At 39.2% G+C, this 15,469-nt stretch overlaps 2 protein-coding genes across 6 annotated transcripts; both read right to left on the reverse strand.

Annotated features, from left to right (window-relative positions):
- Window positions 1-3,446, reverse strand: fth1b (ferritin, heavy polypeptide 1b). Its single transcript, XM_086074396.1, has 5 exons — window positions 3,210-3,446; window positions 2,491-2,685; window positions 2,268-2,414; window positions 1,952-2,077; window positions 1-1,088 (listed from the first exon to the last, which is right to left on the reverse strand). Exons 2-5 carry the CDS (start codon window positions 2,590-2,592, stop codon window positions 930-932), a joined length of 534 nt encoding a protein of 177 aa, XP_085930522.1. The 5' UTR covers window positions 2,593-2,685; window positions 3,210-3,446; the 3' UTR covers window positions 1-929.
- A 677-nt stretch (window positions 3,447-4,123) lies between these two features.
- On the reverse strand, window positions 4,124-14,601 carry incenp (inner centromere protein). Of its 5 annotated transcripts, none has more exons than XM_086074877.1 (20): window positions 14,463-14,601; window positions 13,497-13,660; window positions 12,640-12,744; window positions 11,948-12,543; window positions 11,811-11,850; window positions 10,537-10,591; window positions 9,533-9,650; window positions 8,995-9,034; window positions 8,700-8,784; window positions 8,441-8,581; window positions 8,080-8,097; window positions 7,097-7,206; window positions 6,920-7,031; window positions 6,726-6,833; window positions 6,518-6,630; window positions 5,519-5,618; window positions 5,286-5,366; window positions 5,021-5,083; window positions 4,763-4,916; window positions 4,124-4,391 (listed from the first exon to the last, which is right to left on the reverse strand). In XM_086074877.1, exons 2-20 carry the CDS (start codon window positions 13,634-13,636, stop codon window positions 4,213-4,215), a joined length of 2,358 nt encoding a protein of 785 aa, XP_085931003.1. In that variant the 5' UTR covers window positions 13,637-13,660; window positions 14,463-14,601; the 3' UTR covers window positions 4,124-4,212. The 5 variants fall into 5 exon arrangements, with proteins under 5 accessions (XP_085931003.1, XP_085931001.1, XP_085931002.1 ...); XM_086074875.1 differs by having other exon boundaries at window positions 6,518-6,633; XM_086074876.1 differs by lacking the exon at window positions 14,463-14,601 and adding an exon at window positions 14,334-14,389 and having other exon boundaries at window positions 6,518-6,633.
- Window positions 14,602-15,469: the final 868 nt, after the last annotated feature.

Genomic DNA, 15,469 nt, shown 5'->3' on the forward strand with positions numbered 1-15,469 from the left:
AACGTTTTTGTTACTTTATTTTTCCATACAAGGAAACAATATGTACACTCAATGCTGATATCTTACTGCCGCTGTCCAATATACAGTGTGATGTGACCATTCTGCTATAAGAGGCTAACAATAAATATTCTTAACCAACTTTATTATAAAAGCAACAAAAAAAATAAATCCTGCCAGCCAACAATGAGCAAAATATTTTTAAAATTAATATTTTCCTAAGCAGTTGGACCCGTTTTATTTAGTTGACCAAACTATATAAATATTGAAAATATTTAGCTAATTATAGAATGTTTTTGTATATTGTATAACAAATGTATAAATAAAGGTTTTGTTTTATAAAGTCACAACACATTTTTAGGATGTACATTCAAGTGTGTTGCTAATCAAAATGTATTGCATCTACTGGTATCTATCTTCTCCACTTCTCCACGATGATCTGAATTCTCATCTCGCACTCACAGGATTAGGACAGCCATTTATATTTCATCTGTTTTTCTTTTTTGCACTCGTTAGGAACAGAACATGCCAAAAACTAGCGATGAGTGAACTGGTATCGGGCTAATACCAGGTGTTATTTTAAGGTAATTGGTACTCGCCACGGCGACTGATATTTCTTGTGGCCGTTTTACGATCAAGGACTACAAATTAAATGTTACATTAGGATAAATAGGTCCTTATTTAAAGCTGCATTATAGAACTTTTTCTCCCCACAATATTTTACAGTAGGCTTTTTATTTGACCATTTATGACTGAAATGTCTTCTAATTAGTAAATTAACACCTGTCTGCGGATGTGACTTCATGTGCGCGGTGTGTATGTGAAGAAGGGTATGTGCAGTTTCATTTTTTGTCAGCAGGTGGCAGTAGCGATTCGAAATCGAATATTCTACATTCAGTCGCTTTAAAATGACGTCGTTGTTTTTTGTTTTTTTAAACAGCCTCCTTGGCCATGGTGTGTTTATCAAAGAGGTACTCAGCCATGCCGTTCTGCGGTGCTCCCATGAGACGCAGGTTCGAGATCCAGTCAGCGAGTTGCTTAATTGACTTGACCTGCTCATCCAGATAGTGTGTCTCAATGAAATCACACAGCTGTAGGGGGAAAAAACAGATGTGTAAAGTCAGCTATTTTAGTTCATGTCAAAATTGTGACAGAGGTGAAGGAAGGAGCCTTTTATGTTAGATGGCAGGATAACAAATCCATTTTCCATCATGGTTATCCTCTTTAGCTGGCTTTTGACGAGCGGTTGGGCGATTTTATCATCATGATTAATGATCATGATAAATTACAGATCGATCATAGAGAACAGCTGTGAGCATGTTTACTTGACATTGTTGTGGTCGCAACAGGCAATCAGTCAACCTTTTTCTGCTCCACTTCCATTTGTGTAGTGTGGTAATGAAACGATTTGTCTCAATCCGTTTTTTATTTTTTATCACTCTAAACAAACAAAAAAATAATAATAAATATATATATATATATATATAACGTTCGTTCATTATGTTCGGCATCGCAACGCTTTTCCACAGAATGTGTGGCTCTTCTTTGATTTTAGAATACGAGCCTCTACTTTGGAACCTCTCGAAAAGGCAGCGAACGCTGCTCTCTGCTGGTCGGAGTTGGACTTTGCGACCTCTCGTTTTTATTATATATATATATATATATATATATATATATATATATATATATATTCCACCCCACCCCCTTGTTATTTTATAATTTTCTACGTCTGTTGTAATGTTAAGAAAAAAATAATCACAATTAAACACGTATAATCTACGACGGCGTATTTTAGGGCCACGTATAAATATATATTTTAAGAGGGCGTGGCCATAGTCTAATCATGTGAGGTGGTTAATGGGACACTGTTTATAAAATGAAAAGGCAGGATGGAGACGGATTCATTCTTAAATTAAAACTGTACTCGTCATTCAAATGAACGTGTGTCACGTACGTGAGGATCGCTGTGCTGCGTTGCCATTGCCTGTAGTTCCAGTAGGGATTGATTGACACTTTTCTCCAGCTGCAAGGCGCACTCCAAAGCCTCTAGGCCACTCCCCCATTCATCTCGCTCAGGTTTCTTTCATGCACATACACAGCAGAAAGACAATATTGGCTTCAGCTCTGATTTCACATTGATTCTGCAATAACAAACATTACATTAGTCTATAAATGAGTATGTTGATATGGATATATATTTTAGCTTGTTTTTAAACACACTATAAGACATCCTGGCTTTTTTGTTGTTGTTGTGATGATGGCGGGGGTACCTTGATATCCTGCAGGAAAATCTTGCCTCCCCTATTATTCTGGAAAGCCAGCAATTTCTCGGCGTGTTCGTGCTCCTCTTTGGACTGGGCGCTAAAAAACTTGGCGAAATGAGGCAGGGCTTTATCATCCCTATCAAAATAATACGCCTAAAAATAAGAAGGAAATCATTATTCACCATCAAGAAAGACATTGTTATACTGATTGGGGAATATCATATCTTACCATTGAGAGATAAACATAAGAGGCATACAGTTCAAGATTTATTTGCCTGTTAATGGCAGCTTCGCAGTCTTGGTGAAAGTTTTGCCGTATTTGGGAAGCCATGATCTCTGGACTTGTCTTAATGACAACACAAAAATGAGCTGATGTTTCAGGCTGCGCTCAAGCTGGTTAGAACGCACACTGCACTGCAGACACCTTAAATACAACAAATACAACACTTCAGATCAGTTGTAGGCCTCAAAGGGACAAAAGGGTGTGGCCCTTCATGTCAACACTGACACCTACAGATGTATATCATCATCTTTTGGTGTTCAGATTACGATTTAAGTGACTCCTAAACTAAATAAATGTTCTTTTGAGAATACACAGACAAATACATATACACCTCTCACAAAAGTTCTAATCAAGGTTAGAATGAACCTGAAATGCGCTATAACCATGACGTTAACTTAATTCCAATAATTCGACCATCTCTACCAGGAAACGTAATGGTCCATTCGCAGATCAAACACCTGTTTCCATGCCTACAAAGAATTTAACCGGAAACGCGTTTTATAAGCCCAATTACGGTAGTCTTTATCTCACGACTCACGGCAACATTGTAATTATCGCTGCGGCAGCAATCGGCGCGTTAGCTTGCTAGGTTTGACAACACACACGCATTTATTTACACGAGTAAACATGAACATACATAACAGAATAGCATACGCAGTACCTACCTAGTTGAAATGTATCCCACTGCTGACTGCAGTCCCTGTGACAAGTTGTTACCGTAACGCCATAAAGTGGGTTGGAGTGGAGAGAGACGACTGTTCTGTCAACAAGACGCACGTCTGTACGCGACGAAAAGAGGGGGAGTCGAACTTAATCTAAAACGATTTAAAAAATAAAATAAAAATAATAAAAACATTGATCATAAAAGATAGAAGCTAGGTCTCTACCACGAAATCTGATTTTAGTTGTGCGTAGATTTATTTATGAAACGTCAAATAAATGAACGCAACCTGAACAGGAAGTGACATAGCAAAAGATGCCCCCCGCAGAATAGAAGCCACCGGTGGCCATCTTACATTGCCACCCACGAAGCCCGCCAAACTTGAATTGTACAATACATTGATTTCTCCGTGGCGTTTGGAACTGGGACCAAAGGTGTATGACCAATAAGTGCTAAGAAAGACAACATTCTCTTATAGTATCTCCGGACACTAAAAGATTCGTCTGCATCATGGTAATTGTCAAAACTCCGAACCATCAATCAAGTGAAAGCCCAACAGCAAAAATAAATAAATACATTAGCCACAAGTGCCTATTGGCAGTCCATTCATACAAGTCCACATCTGTCCCGTGACGGTCTCTTAACCATATAGACCACTTTAAAATTAATTATATATATATATATATATATAAAACAACTATTGTTTGCACACTCTTTGATAGGATTGCAGAACTGCATTACAGTTCGATTTCGTTTATGCAAGTCACCCGTTAATATGGGAATTGACCAGGGATGATCGTTGACTTGATGGAACCACTGTTATAGCCTGCACCGTGCATTAAACACCAACATGACCTCACTCAATGCCACATCTTTAAACAATGTACTGACAGTTAAGTGAAAAAAACAAAACAAACCTGATGTTAACAGTGAACATTTATTTTCCCAAAAACCATACCACTTTTATTAGAAAGAACTTAAAATTTGAAAACATGTACAGCATGATCTCAGTGCTTGATCATGTTGGGGGGCGAGTGCCACACAGCAGAGCTGGTGCGTTTAAAGTAGCGTGGTTTGCGCTTGTAAAACAGGTCCTCCAGTTTTAGTGGCTCGACCGTTCCGAAGAAAGACTCCAGGTCAGGAGGGTTGAAGTACTGCGTCCTCATAATCTGCTGTAGAATGTGACCTGGGACGAAGACAACCATATTCACCATTCATACAATGTGCAATGAATGTTATATATGGGTCATTTTAATATAATTTATTCAATAAGGGTAAATACATTAGTAAACGTAACATCCAATTAACAAGAATAGCGCATTCACAGAAATGTTCAATATTGGGAATTGTTATCACTCATTACTTCTCAAATGTGTGCATATTGTACAAATATTGCTTTAGCATAATTACAACAACACTGAACATTTACAATCTAACCTTTTGCTTTCATTTGATTTTAATTTGTTTCATCTATCCTTTATCCTTTTTTTTTTTTTTTTTTTTTTTAAACTTTGATTAACATCAAAGTATCATTGAAATGATACTTCATATGCATACCTTTTGCCCAAGACGGAATGGGCTTTCGTGGAGCAGACTCGTCATCAGTAGAATCGTCACTGTTTTGGTCCATTCCATAGTTCTCTGGATTTGTGGTCAAAGTCATAATTTTGTTGCCACCCTTTGGAGTGATTGAGTATGACTGCGGTGATTTCTGCACAGGAGTAAACGCACTTTGTGAGAGTGTAATACAATGTACGTTGAAAGGAAAGCGTGAGCACAACATGTGCCTTGGATGCATCATTTCCCCTCATTTACCTCAACAACCACAGTCACGTTGAGGGCACTGCCTTTTGTGGCAGGTGTTTTCAGCAAAGAATTCTGCAAAATAAAAAAATAAAAAAGCATTTTTAAATGGCCTGGGACACTACACAGTATTTTATAGGGCACCTGATTGCTTGTATGTTGCCTATAGCAATCGCTTGAGAGTCCTTTACATTATTTCTACAAGGAGTGGCAGTCAGATTCTTACAGGGGTCATGACCCCGGTGGCCATTCCGCTCCCATGTTTGTTTGTATTCACCTTTGCATTGGCAACTTGTTCAGCAGCAGCCTCTTTGTCTATAGCAGCCATCTCTGAAGCTAATCTCTGCTGCTGCTCCTCCTGGTGGAACAAATCAAACACACAACATGACAGCGGATAAACCAGTTAATTGTTGCTACGAAAATCAAAACAAAAAACGTCAGAATATGCGATGACAAATCACAAGGCAATAATTTGGTATTGATTTTTTTTTTTTGCATGGTAATCTTTACCAGTTTTCTTTTCTCCTCCAGTTCTCGTCGCTCCTTCTCTTGAGCTGCTCTTTTTAGCTCCTGTTGCAAAGCGAGAGCCTTCTCTCTTTCGATTCGCTCCCTGGAGAAACAACATAATCAATATTCATGTGTATATTGTGTATGCGTTATATTGAAAATGCTTCTAACAATACATATATATATAAAAAAAAATTTTACAGTAAAGCTTCAAAATTGTGTTTTAATAACTTTAACGGTCCCATATTATGAAAATGCACTTTATTAGTTTTTTTTTTTAAATCAATAATATGTATCCAACAATCCAACCAGGTATGACAAAAGTGTGCGCAACTTCTTTAGCTTCCTTTCCGAGCATCCCATGGCCGCTGGAGCGTACGCCGGGTAAAATCTGGGCATTTGTCAGCCCTCTACCTCTGGAACGAAAAGTTGTGGGGAAACAGCGCCGATACCGGTGGAACGCTCTCGTCGGGCCGAGTCCGGTGGTGTGTTTAGGACTTAGCGTTCCGTAGATTCGGGGGGCGGAAATCCCCCCCCTCTTATTATTATTATTTGCGTATTGTTTTGCCAAGATACAATCCGCGGTGGTTATTTTGCCGTGACTGGCAACTTTGTGATGATAACCGGCCGCCAAGTGGTCTCGAAACTGGTACGGTTGTGCCACACTGCTTCCGCTCGGCCATGGCAAAGTCGTTTCCATTCACAGCATTAGCATATTGGCTACCGGAGCCGAAATCACAGCCTGGGCGTGGCCCGGTGCAGCCATTTACATAAAAGTGATTTTGGGACGGCAAAAATATTAAATCCAAAAGTCAATTTTGACAAATGCATGTCATGTCTTTTACACGTTTGAAAACTATTTGAGAGTGTGGAAAAGTTGAATAATATGGGAGCTTTAAATGTGTTCTCTCCGTATTGCAGATTTTCATCTGTTGCGAGTGGGTTTGGACCTTTCCCTGCATTCAAAAAGGGCGTGACTGTAAAACTTATTTCCAAGTTGACCTTTCAGCAGCAGCTTGGCGTTCTCTCTCAAGCTGGCGAACTTCTGCCAGCTTTTTGGCTTTGAATTCCTCCTCCTTAGCCTGCAACTCGCGTTGGCGCTTCTCCTCCTCCTCCTCCTCAAATTGAAAAAAAACACAAAGACTCATGGAGAGTTCGACACCAAGCAATAGGTTTAAAATGTGAAACGACAAAAATGAATAAATCTTACAGCTTGCTGAATCTTCTTCCTTTTTTCTTCTTCCTGCTTCCGTTTCTGCTCAAGATCTTCCAGCCGTTTATTGGCAATTCGTTTTTTGGCCATCTCCGCCGCCTGACGCTGCATTCACGGACCAACATTGACCAATCTTGACAGGGCCCAACAAGACCATGTAATTATGCTAATAGTCGACATGATTTGCTCACCTTATCATTTTTTTCATCAATGCTGGCCATTTTTTGCTCAGTTTTCTTCTTCTTCTCTTCTTCCCTGAGCTCTTTGGCCTCATGCACCTTTCTTAGCCTCTCATCCCGCTTCCTGTAAGACAAAAATATCATTTGACAAATCAAATCACAATAGAAGAGCTTTTAACCGGACCTGACCTTTTGAATTCCTCTAGTTTCTTTTTCTTCTCCTCCTCCATTTTCCTCATTCGCTCCTCTTCCTGCTCCTGCTTCTTTTTCAGTGCTTCCAGCTTTTGCCGCTCTTTGGCCTGTGGAATTTGTGCCATCAGAAAAACAATGAAGCAGCTTCAGACATGAGGGGGGGGAAGAAAAAAAAACATTGTGGCCATAATGCAGAGGCCCTATAACTACTTTTGTTAACATGAAAATGTGAGCTTTTTGTAAATGAATTACTGCTGTATTAGGATGCCAATAAAAAAAAGGTAATGAGCATTAGAATCCCAGAAAATGCGATCAACTAGGGACGTAACGGCATCCAAACATCATGAAGCGATTCTCACCTCAAAATACGATAATTATCACGGTAATGTGGGGAGGTTGGCGATATTAAAAAAAGTTAACGATAAAATCTCATGATATTGCTAAAAACAAAAAAGCTACTAGTGGCAGGGGGAGGTATTGTGTTTTTATACATAACAGCAGTGACAAAGAAAATAGGCGTGGCCACGTCACGTTAATTCACAATGCTGTGTTCAGCTGAAGCGGGCGAAAAGTAATTGTTTTTCAACGGAGATGTTAACAAATATTTATGGTATGACTGATAACTGCCGCAGTGCCCAAAACATTCCTAATTAAAATTAAGCTGCGCTCCTAAACTAACCACCAGAGGGTGCTAGAACGTCACAAATGGAAAACCAACCAATGTCGTGACATGACAACGATGATAGTGGCAATTTAAATATCGAGATATTGTTACATCAACTACAGTACAGTTGGGGGCATTTGTTAAACGGTAAACTTCCTAACAGAATGACTTTCAAGACAAATGGAATGGTGTACACGCACAGGTTAGCAGGTGTAGGAAGGGTGTTTGTGGGGGAGGGGGGGGGGGTGTTGTTTAGTGTGAAATGAATAGACACGTTCACCAAATGACCACCAACACACAGTGCTCATGCACTTACCACTATATTCATGTTCATCTGGGGAGGGGAGAAAAAAATAAAGCAATGTAATGATTCGCTGCTCAACTAAATTATTTTTGAAACACGACGAGACATGTATATTGAACGGACTTTCGGTGACAGTGTTGCTTCAGACTCAATTTACATTTTAAATGGTTATTACCGCCAATATAACAATATCAAAATCAATACAACTGATTGCCTGTATAGTTGTTAAAGGATTCATGACAGCTTGGCCGAGAACAGATTTCAACTAAAGCCTCTTTAAAATTTGAACAAGAAAACAAAGGACGACAATGATAGTCATCCGAGCATTTATTTATTTTTTATTTATCGCGGCGTCATGGAATTTAATACTGACCTTATGATCGATCTTCAGAGGAGTAGTGTGTTTAATGAAGGACTTGATTACACTAGTTTGCTTGTAAGAATTTGGCGTCATCATCAGCATCTCATTCCTGCGCACAGTGTGAAGAAATGAGCTCTTGTTTGGTCTGACAGCCTGTAAGGGGGTGGAAAAAAAAAAAGATACACCTATAAAAAAAACTGTCATTTTATGGGACAACATTTGAAAGAATCTTAATTGTGCATTTTAGTTTTGACTCATTTGGTCATCTTACACTCTGACTCTTCTTGGGAGAGAGCCTCTTGATAGGGGTTTCCGCCGTCGTATTGGGGGCTTTGCGCTTGATGTTCTTAAAAGATCTACAGAGACCAGAGAGAGAGAGAGGGGGGGGGGGTCACTTGAATGCGGAATCACCATCATTATTAACCATGTGTGGTAGTTAATTTTGACCATTCGGGCAATATCAGGTACTGGCAGGATCGATTTTAGACCTCTGTTGCTCAAACAACAAATGTGTTATGCATCATGGCCGACATGGGGCTTAAAGCGTTTAACGGTATGAAACTCACCTTTCACTCGCCTCTGCAGTCTGTTGTGTGATAGTGACAACTGAAACAAAAGCAAAACAATTGAATAACTAACTCTGAATGGCCGACCTTTATACATTAAACTCATTCACTGCCATAGAAGTAAAAAATTCATTTGAACTATTTCTATTAGTTTCACTTTTTTTTTGTGTGTGACAATCTATAATTTTTTTTATTGTACATTTAGAACAGATATTAAGTTTGTGATTAATCGTGAGTTAAGTATTTAAGTCATGCGATTAATTACAATTAAAAAAAAAATTGTCTGACGCCCCTAATTTTTTTTTTAGGGGCATCAAGCGATTAATTTCTTTAATTGTAATTAATCACATGACTTCACTCATTAACTCAAGATTAATCACAAATTTTATATCTGTTCTAAATGTACAATACATTTTTTTCTAGGTTTTCATACTCTTGTTAACAAAAGTGGGGAAAAAATGTGAAAGTAACAGAAATAGTACAAAATAATTTTTTGCCGTCTATAGCCGTCAATGAGATAAAAAGCATAATCATATACTTGTCTTTGGCAGGTTGCTCCTGTCAGGGCTGAACAGTGGCGGTGGGGCCAGTTTTGGGGAGTTTGCCGCCACAGAACGAGTGATACGTGCCAAAGACAGTTGCTTACTCATCGTTGCCTGCATACGGGTTAAAAAGAAAGCATGAATTAGGCCATGTACACACGTAAGCGGGGTATTTTCAAAAACGGATATTTCTCCTCCGAGTGTAGAAAACAAAATAGTGTCTACACCACCACGTTTGTAGAAAAGAAAACATCCACAGCGAACCGCATGAATGCATTTTTAAGTATGTTCATAACAATTCCAGACCTTAAGGTGGCAACAGTTCCCCAAATCCTATCCAATCAGAGTACGAGCCCATCTGACGAAGCCACTTCCACAAATTGGGCCTACAATGAGATGCATGCCAAGCCTCTAGGTGGCAGCAGTTAGCCAAATACCGCTCGTTTTGACGTCACAAAAGCACGGTATGTCAGCCGCTGATCTGTATATATGCGGATTTGTGCTGTCAGGGCACACAAGACTTTTCTTTTTAATTAATAATAAATAAATAAATAAATCATAAACGGAGCATAGAGGGAAAACAAAGAGGATAAATACAAAATATTAAAAAGTGTCACTTTTTTTAAAACAACTTTTTCCCCCCACTCTCCATACTTGCAGTTTTTTTCTTCTTTTTTTAACAACTTGAGGTATGCGAGTGGCGTGTGTAGAGAACGACATAAAACTTCATTTATTGACGAACAGATGTGACCGCGGAGGCGGAGAAATACACAAATCTTCATTTCGGCCAGACTTTCTAGAAACCTTCGTTTGTAATGAAAAATAAATAAAATCCTCGCAGACACGTGGATGACAGGGCAAGCCGCAGAAAAATATCTCCCGTAAAAAAAAAAAAAAAAAAAAAAAAAAAGGCTCCGTGTATACATGGCCTTACCCTCCCGAATAATCCCAAAAGAAAATTGCAATACAGTCACTTTCAGGTTCGTGCATTATCATTTACCTTAGGCGACTCATCCGAACTATCAGTCACAACTGGCTCTGCAGGTTCCGGTTCTCTGAAAGTAATGACAGCAATTCAAAGATTTTATTTAATTATTAAAAATATTATTTATACTTCGAATAAAAAAAATCTTAACATAGAAATTGTTTTATAGAGAGTAACATGCAGTGTTTATACAGCAGATTGCAAGTTTTTAACACAGTACAGCACAAGCACAAAATTAGCAATGCGCTCTCCTGGAAGAGACGAACTGTAAGAAGCAAGAAATAGCAGAGAAGGTCCTGAATTAAGCTCCAGTAGTAATAGTCGCTTCCACAGAGAAGAAATATGCCTGAGTATTGTATGTTGTGTTTGTAGTACGCGTTGCTGCTCCATGCACGTTAAAGAGTTGTGTTATGGTTTTTAATTACTGCATTACTGCCATTTCGCATAACATGTAATGTTAGTATTAATACAGCAAACTTACGTTAGAGTAAATTACATGACATGGACAATGTAATTACTTCTCTTTTGACCAAATTTCAGCCGAGTGTGAAAATGAATACACATGAGAAAGAAAAAAAAAAAAAGACGCAGAGAGAAGAATAAATCTGATTCGTTCTGCTTGTTTTAAATGGATACTTGACTCATTAAGCCATTTTCAGCAATAAAAAGTTAGAATTTTATCCAGCATTAATTTGATAACTACATTGTTTTTCATGTACAATTAATACCTTTTAAAAACTTTTTTTCCCACTTGCTGTCGGCTGAAGATGACATCACGTGTGTTGAGGAAGTAGGTAACGACTAATCATGGCTCACCTGTTTTCTGGGTTTGGTAAGCAAACTGAGCCATAATTGGTCGTTACCTACTTCCTCAGCGCAGGTGATGTCATCTTCAGCCGACAGCAAGTGGGAAAAAAGTTTTTAAAAGGTATTAATTATACATGAAAAACAATGTAGTTATCAAATTAATGCTGGATAAAATTCTAACTTTTTACTGCTGAAAATGGCTGAATGAGTGAAGTATCCCTTTAAAAAGGAAATTAGGGTTGTCTAAGGAGTTCCCAAAGGCAAGAATACCAAGAGTATGCAAAAAAAAGTAACCAGAGCAACGGCTGGCTAATTTGAAGAATCTATCATATAAAACATGTTTTCAGTTATTTATTTCACATAATTTTTTGTTAAATACACAACTCCACATCAGTCCATACAGAGTTTTGATGCCTTCAGTGAGAAAGTATCTAGTCATCATGAGAATAACATAATAATAATATATTTTGCACTGTACTTACACGTCATCTGGCTCTTCCACGGACTCACAGGAAGAAGAAGCTACAATCAGAAAAAAAGTCATTAATTACACACATACATAATCATACCGTATTTGACGAAAAACCTGAAGAAGCACCGCCGAGCTTTTGTCTCTCACCATCAATGTTGCTGTTACGCGAAGTGTTGGCCTTGCGAGCCGCCGCCGCCTTCTTCAGCTTGGACTGCCGCGAGGTACGGCGCAGGGACTCCTGCATCATGCTGTGCCGCAAACCGCCCAGGGAGTGCCGTATTTTCAGCGAGCCCCTCATAGAGCTCCGCCGCGAGCTACCGCTTTTGCCGGCGATCGCAATTTTGCCAGCGGTGCGTCCAGGAGTCAGCTTGGGCTGGGCTGCTTGCTCAGGAGACACGCTGCTCGGTGACGCCATCTTAACTGGAGAGGAGTGGCTTACTTCGCAAGGCTCATCCGGCTTGTCTTCTGCGGCGTCCACCTCGCTAGTTGTATCCGCGCCTTCATCCTCGACCAGTTGTGGCTTTATATTGCACTCATCGACACGAGCAGGGCTTATATGAGAAAGCTGGCTCACATCCTCCACAGTCCCCGCTTTGGATTGTTTGTTTTTGCGAGTCGTGCGTTTAGGCCGAGTGCTGGTGCTGCTTTCAGCTGCAGAAGTGTCTGGAATGGCTTCTTCGGCGACAAAATCAAGATGCTTGACAGAGGAGCCGCGAAGATTACTACGTCTGCCCTTCGAGAACCTACACCATAAAAAATAAAAAAATACTAATTGAAGTCACATTACACCAGGTTTGAATGATAATTGAAAATGGAGACTTCATAAAAATGCAACAAACCTTCGCCTGACTTCCTCCTGACGACCAACAGACACACGCTTCCTGCGAGTATTCTTCTTTTGTGACGGTGTTTTGGGCATTAGCTCGGGTTCAGAATTAAAATCCCTAGAATTAGAAGAAAACACAATTGGCATAAGGATCACACCATTGTACATTTAAAATTCGTAACTTCTTCAAAAAGACAAAACCAAGAACCATTTTAAGACAATAAATAATAAACTCCGACTACACACTATTCACAAAAAGTTATGGATATTTTTGGCTTTCAGGTGAAATGTATAGAACATGTAAAAAGTTCACGCTACAGTGACATTTAAGTAGAAGGATGCACTGGTGGTATCCTCATCTCAAACAATTCATTAAAACAAAAGTTAACAATGGCGGGTGCACAACAAAAAATGTCAACATCTCAATAAGTCGTCATGTGCATCTATTACAGCTTGACAACGATGTCTCAAGCTGTTCACATGTCGACTCGTCGTCTGCTGAGGTATGGAATCCCACTCTTCGAGAAAAGGCGGCCCTCAAGACATTCTATTTGGAGGTACACCAGTCTCCAACAGTCATTCCCTGATGATGCGACCTTGATGAGCTAGAGCATTGTCGTTTGACAATTTTGCAGTTTAGCCCCTCGTTAGAGAACAGCAACAGAAAAAAAAAGTACTGAAACATTTCAGTTGGTCAGGGGCATTCAAAAGCTTAGAGAAGGTCACATTAAGTTCACCTGCATTTTAGGCTCATCCTGAAAGCCAAATATACCTAACTTTTTGTGAGTAGTGTGTGTCCAAGTTCCCCTGATAAAATAGCAATGTTGACTAAAACAAATCTATTTTTTATGACATGATTTTTACACCCACCTTGAAAACATGAGGTTGGCCTCTTCTTGGATCTCTTGAAGCCAAACCATGTGGACATTATCGATCTCATCCAAAAAATCTTGCGTTTTAACCACAAACATCTGAGTGAGCGACTTCAAAGTCGATTTTACAGCAGTCATGGTGGCAGCTGGACGGTTCCCTCCCTGAAACGGATCAAATTTGGGAAAATTATTTCTCTAAAAAAAAAAAAGGGACCAAAGTTGGGGTTATTATTCTGTTGCAGACGGAAGTACACATTAACAAGCTATATTTTATACAGGGTGACCCAGTCCACGCACAGTCTGTGTATCATATTAAAACCAATATTATATATTATAATTATACCAATGTTAACAAGGGGTTGTAACGTCGGCCAAGGCTTCTGGTGATGTTGAAGGCATCAGAGAAGGCCTTGCGAGCCCACCACTGATTTTGACACCTCTGCAGTGTAAATAACTTGATCCAAAGTATTAGAATTGAGGGTAGAATTCACGAACAACAGAAAACAAAAGCTTACTACAGGTTTTAAGCATGCACTTTTGCCGTTGGGTTTGCTCAGAAGCAGGTAACAGGAAATCTCCTTATTGATAATGCATCGAATAATATCTCACAAACAAACGAAAATGCAGCACAGACATCGAATGAAAGAAAGAACGAAAGGGAAAAAACCGAACAACTAGCCCATGCCGACATTTTAATCACAAGCAACTAAAGTAACACTAGACGAGGATTAACGTGCGCTGGCCTCGCCTTCGCATAAAGTAAAACGACTAAAACAACATAGTTTAGCATGCTAGTGGTTATTTAGCTAGCTATTTTGTCACGTTTTATACTTACACCAGATATTACAACATTGAGTAGCAAACGTTTTCTGTGACCTTTGTGTGCTGGCGGCAACGGTTCCCCCCCCATCAAGAAGCTAACTTTGTCCCTAGTTAATGATGCAAGTAAAGTCACATTATTTACCTTCACCACAGGAACAAATCGCACCAGAATGCAGCACTTGCTTCTCCGTAACTCGAAAAAGTCAATACCTTATGCAAAAGTCATACAAGAAGACTAGCGTCGGCGTCCAGATCAGCCTCTACTCTTGTGCCAAAACTGTTTAAATTTAAACTTGCATTGGCCAATAAGAAGGTAGTCTTTGGTGACGTCATTAAAAAAAAAAAGCTTGCTTGTTTTGGAAATCATGTACTCTAAAGCGGGCGGGTGACTCTGCCAAACAGCATACGGGGCCATTAAACAACCCAAACATAGAACCAAATCGAACAAACCCCAATGGAAAACATAAAGGCGGGTTCTGGGCCAAATACTTTTGAAGCCACGAGGCCGCCATATTCCCACTCCCAAGAAACGTTTCTCGGCATACGATTCTATACATTAGTATCAAGATAGTACTGTCTCAAATGTTCTCCTAAGTAGAAACAGCATGATTTGTGATGTTTTAAAATTTGTAAACATAACCCCACCTTCTGAATTACAGCCTAGCTACTAATATTCCTCTTCTGATGACAATATGATTCGGAGTCTTCATAAATCCCTGAATATTATTTGTGTGTAGGTTGTTCGTAATCTGCTAAATGGAAAACCAAATTAAACGAAATATAATTTCTTAAAAGCCTAAAAAAAAAGAAAAGGGAAGGTGGATTTAACTATTTTTGTAAACTCTTCGTTTTTGGTTTTGATTACGTTTCTTTTTTATCCTCGTTGTAACGTGTCTTGAGTTCTTAGTTTTTGTTTTTTAATTGAAATGTATTATAAATGGAGAAAACAAACAGGTTTCATTCAGAAGGGCGTGACTGTTGACTGAACAGCAGGATTACTAAAACCTGCCTGCTTCACAGAATAAATCTCCATGGTACTACTAATTTATGTACGTCCACTTTTGTGTAACCGAATCACGGCTAAATTAACCCAGGTAACCTCTGCCCATTCTTATTTGTAAACAGGAACATCAACAACATTTTGGGGTT

Source organism: Leptonotus elevatus, chromosome 4 (genome assembly GCF_054856555.1).
Source record: "Leptonotus elevatus isolate MCC_2025b chromosome 4, RoL_Lele_1.0, whole genome shotgun sequence".
Taxonomy (NCBI): Eukaryota; Metazoa; Chordata; class Actinopteri; order Syngnathiformes; family Syngnathidae; genus Leptonotus; species Leptonotus elevatus.

What these genes read in the sequence shown, in the direction of transcription:
- fth1b (XM_086074396.1), bottom strand. Translation starts at nt 2,592, where the DNA reads ATGGCTTCCCAAATACGGCAAAACTTTCACCAAGACTGCGAAGCTGCC. An exon ending in CTTATGTTTATCTCTCAATG is followed by an intron (nt 2,415 to 2,490) that starts GTAAGATATGAT and finishes TCTTATTTTTAG; the next exon opens with GCGTATTATTTTGATAGGGA. An exon ending in CGCAGCACAGCGATCCTCAC is followed by an intron (nt 1,089 to 1,951) that starts GTACGTGACACA and finishes TTCCCCCTACAG; the next exon opens with CTGTGTGATTTCATTGAGAC.
- incenp (XM_086074875.1), bottom strand. Translation starts at nt 13,636, where the DNA reads ATGACTGCTGTAAAATCGACTTTGAAGTCGCTCACTCAGATGTTTGTG. An exon ending in GAGCAACCTGCCAAAGACAA is followed by an intron (nt 9,035 to 9,532) that starts GTATATGATTAT and finishes CTTTTGTTTCAG; the next exon opens with TTGTCACTATCACACAACAG. An exon ending in AAACTAGAGGAATTCAAAAG is followed by an intron (nt 7,032 to 7,096) that starts GTCAGGTCCGGT and finishes TTTGTCTTACAG; the next exon opens with GAAGCGGGATGAGAGGCTAA.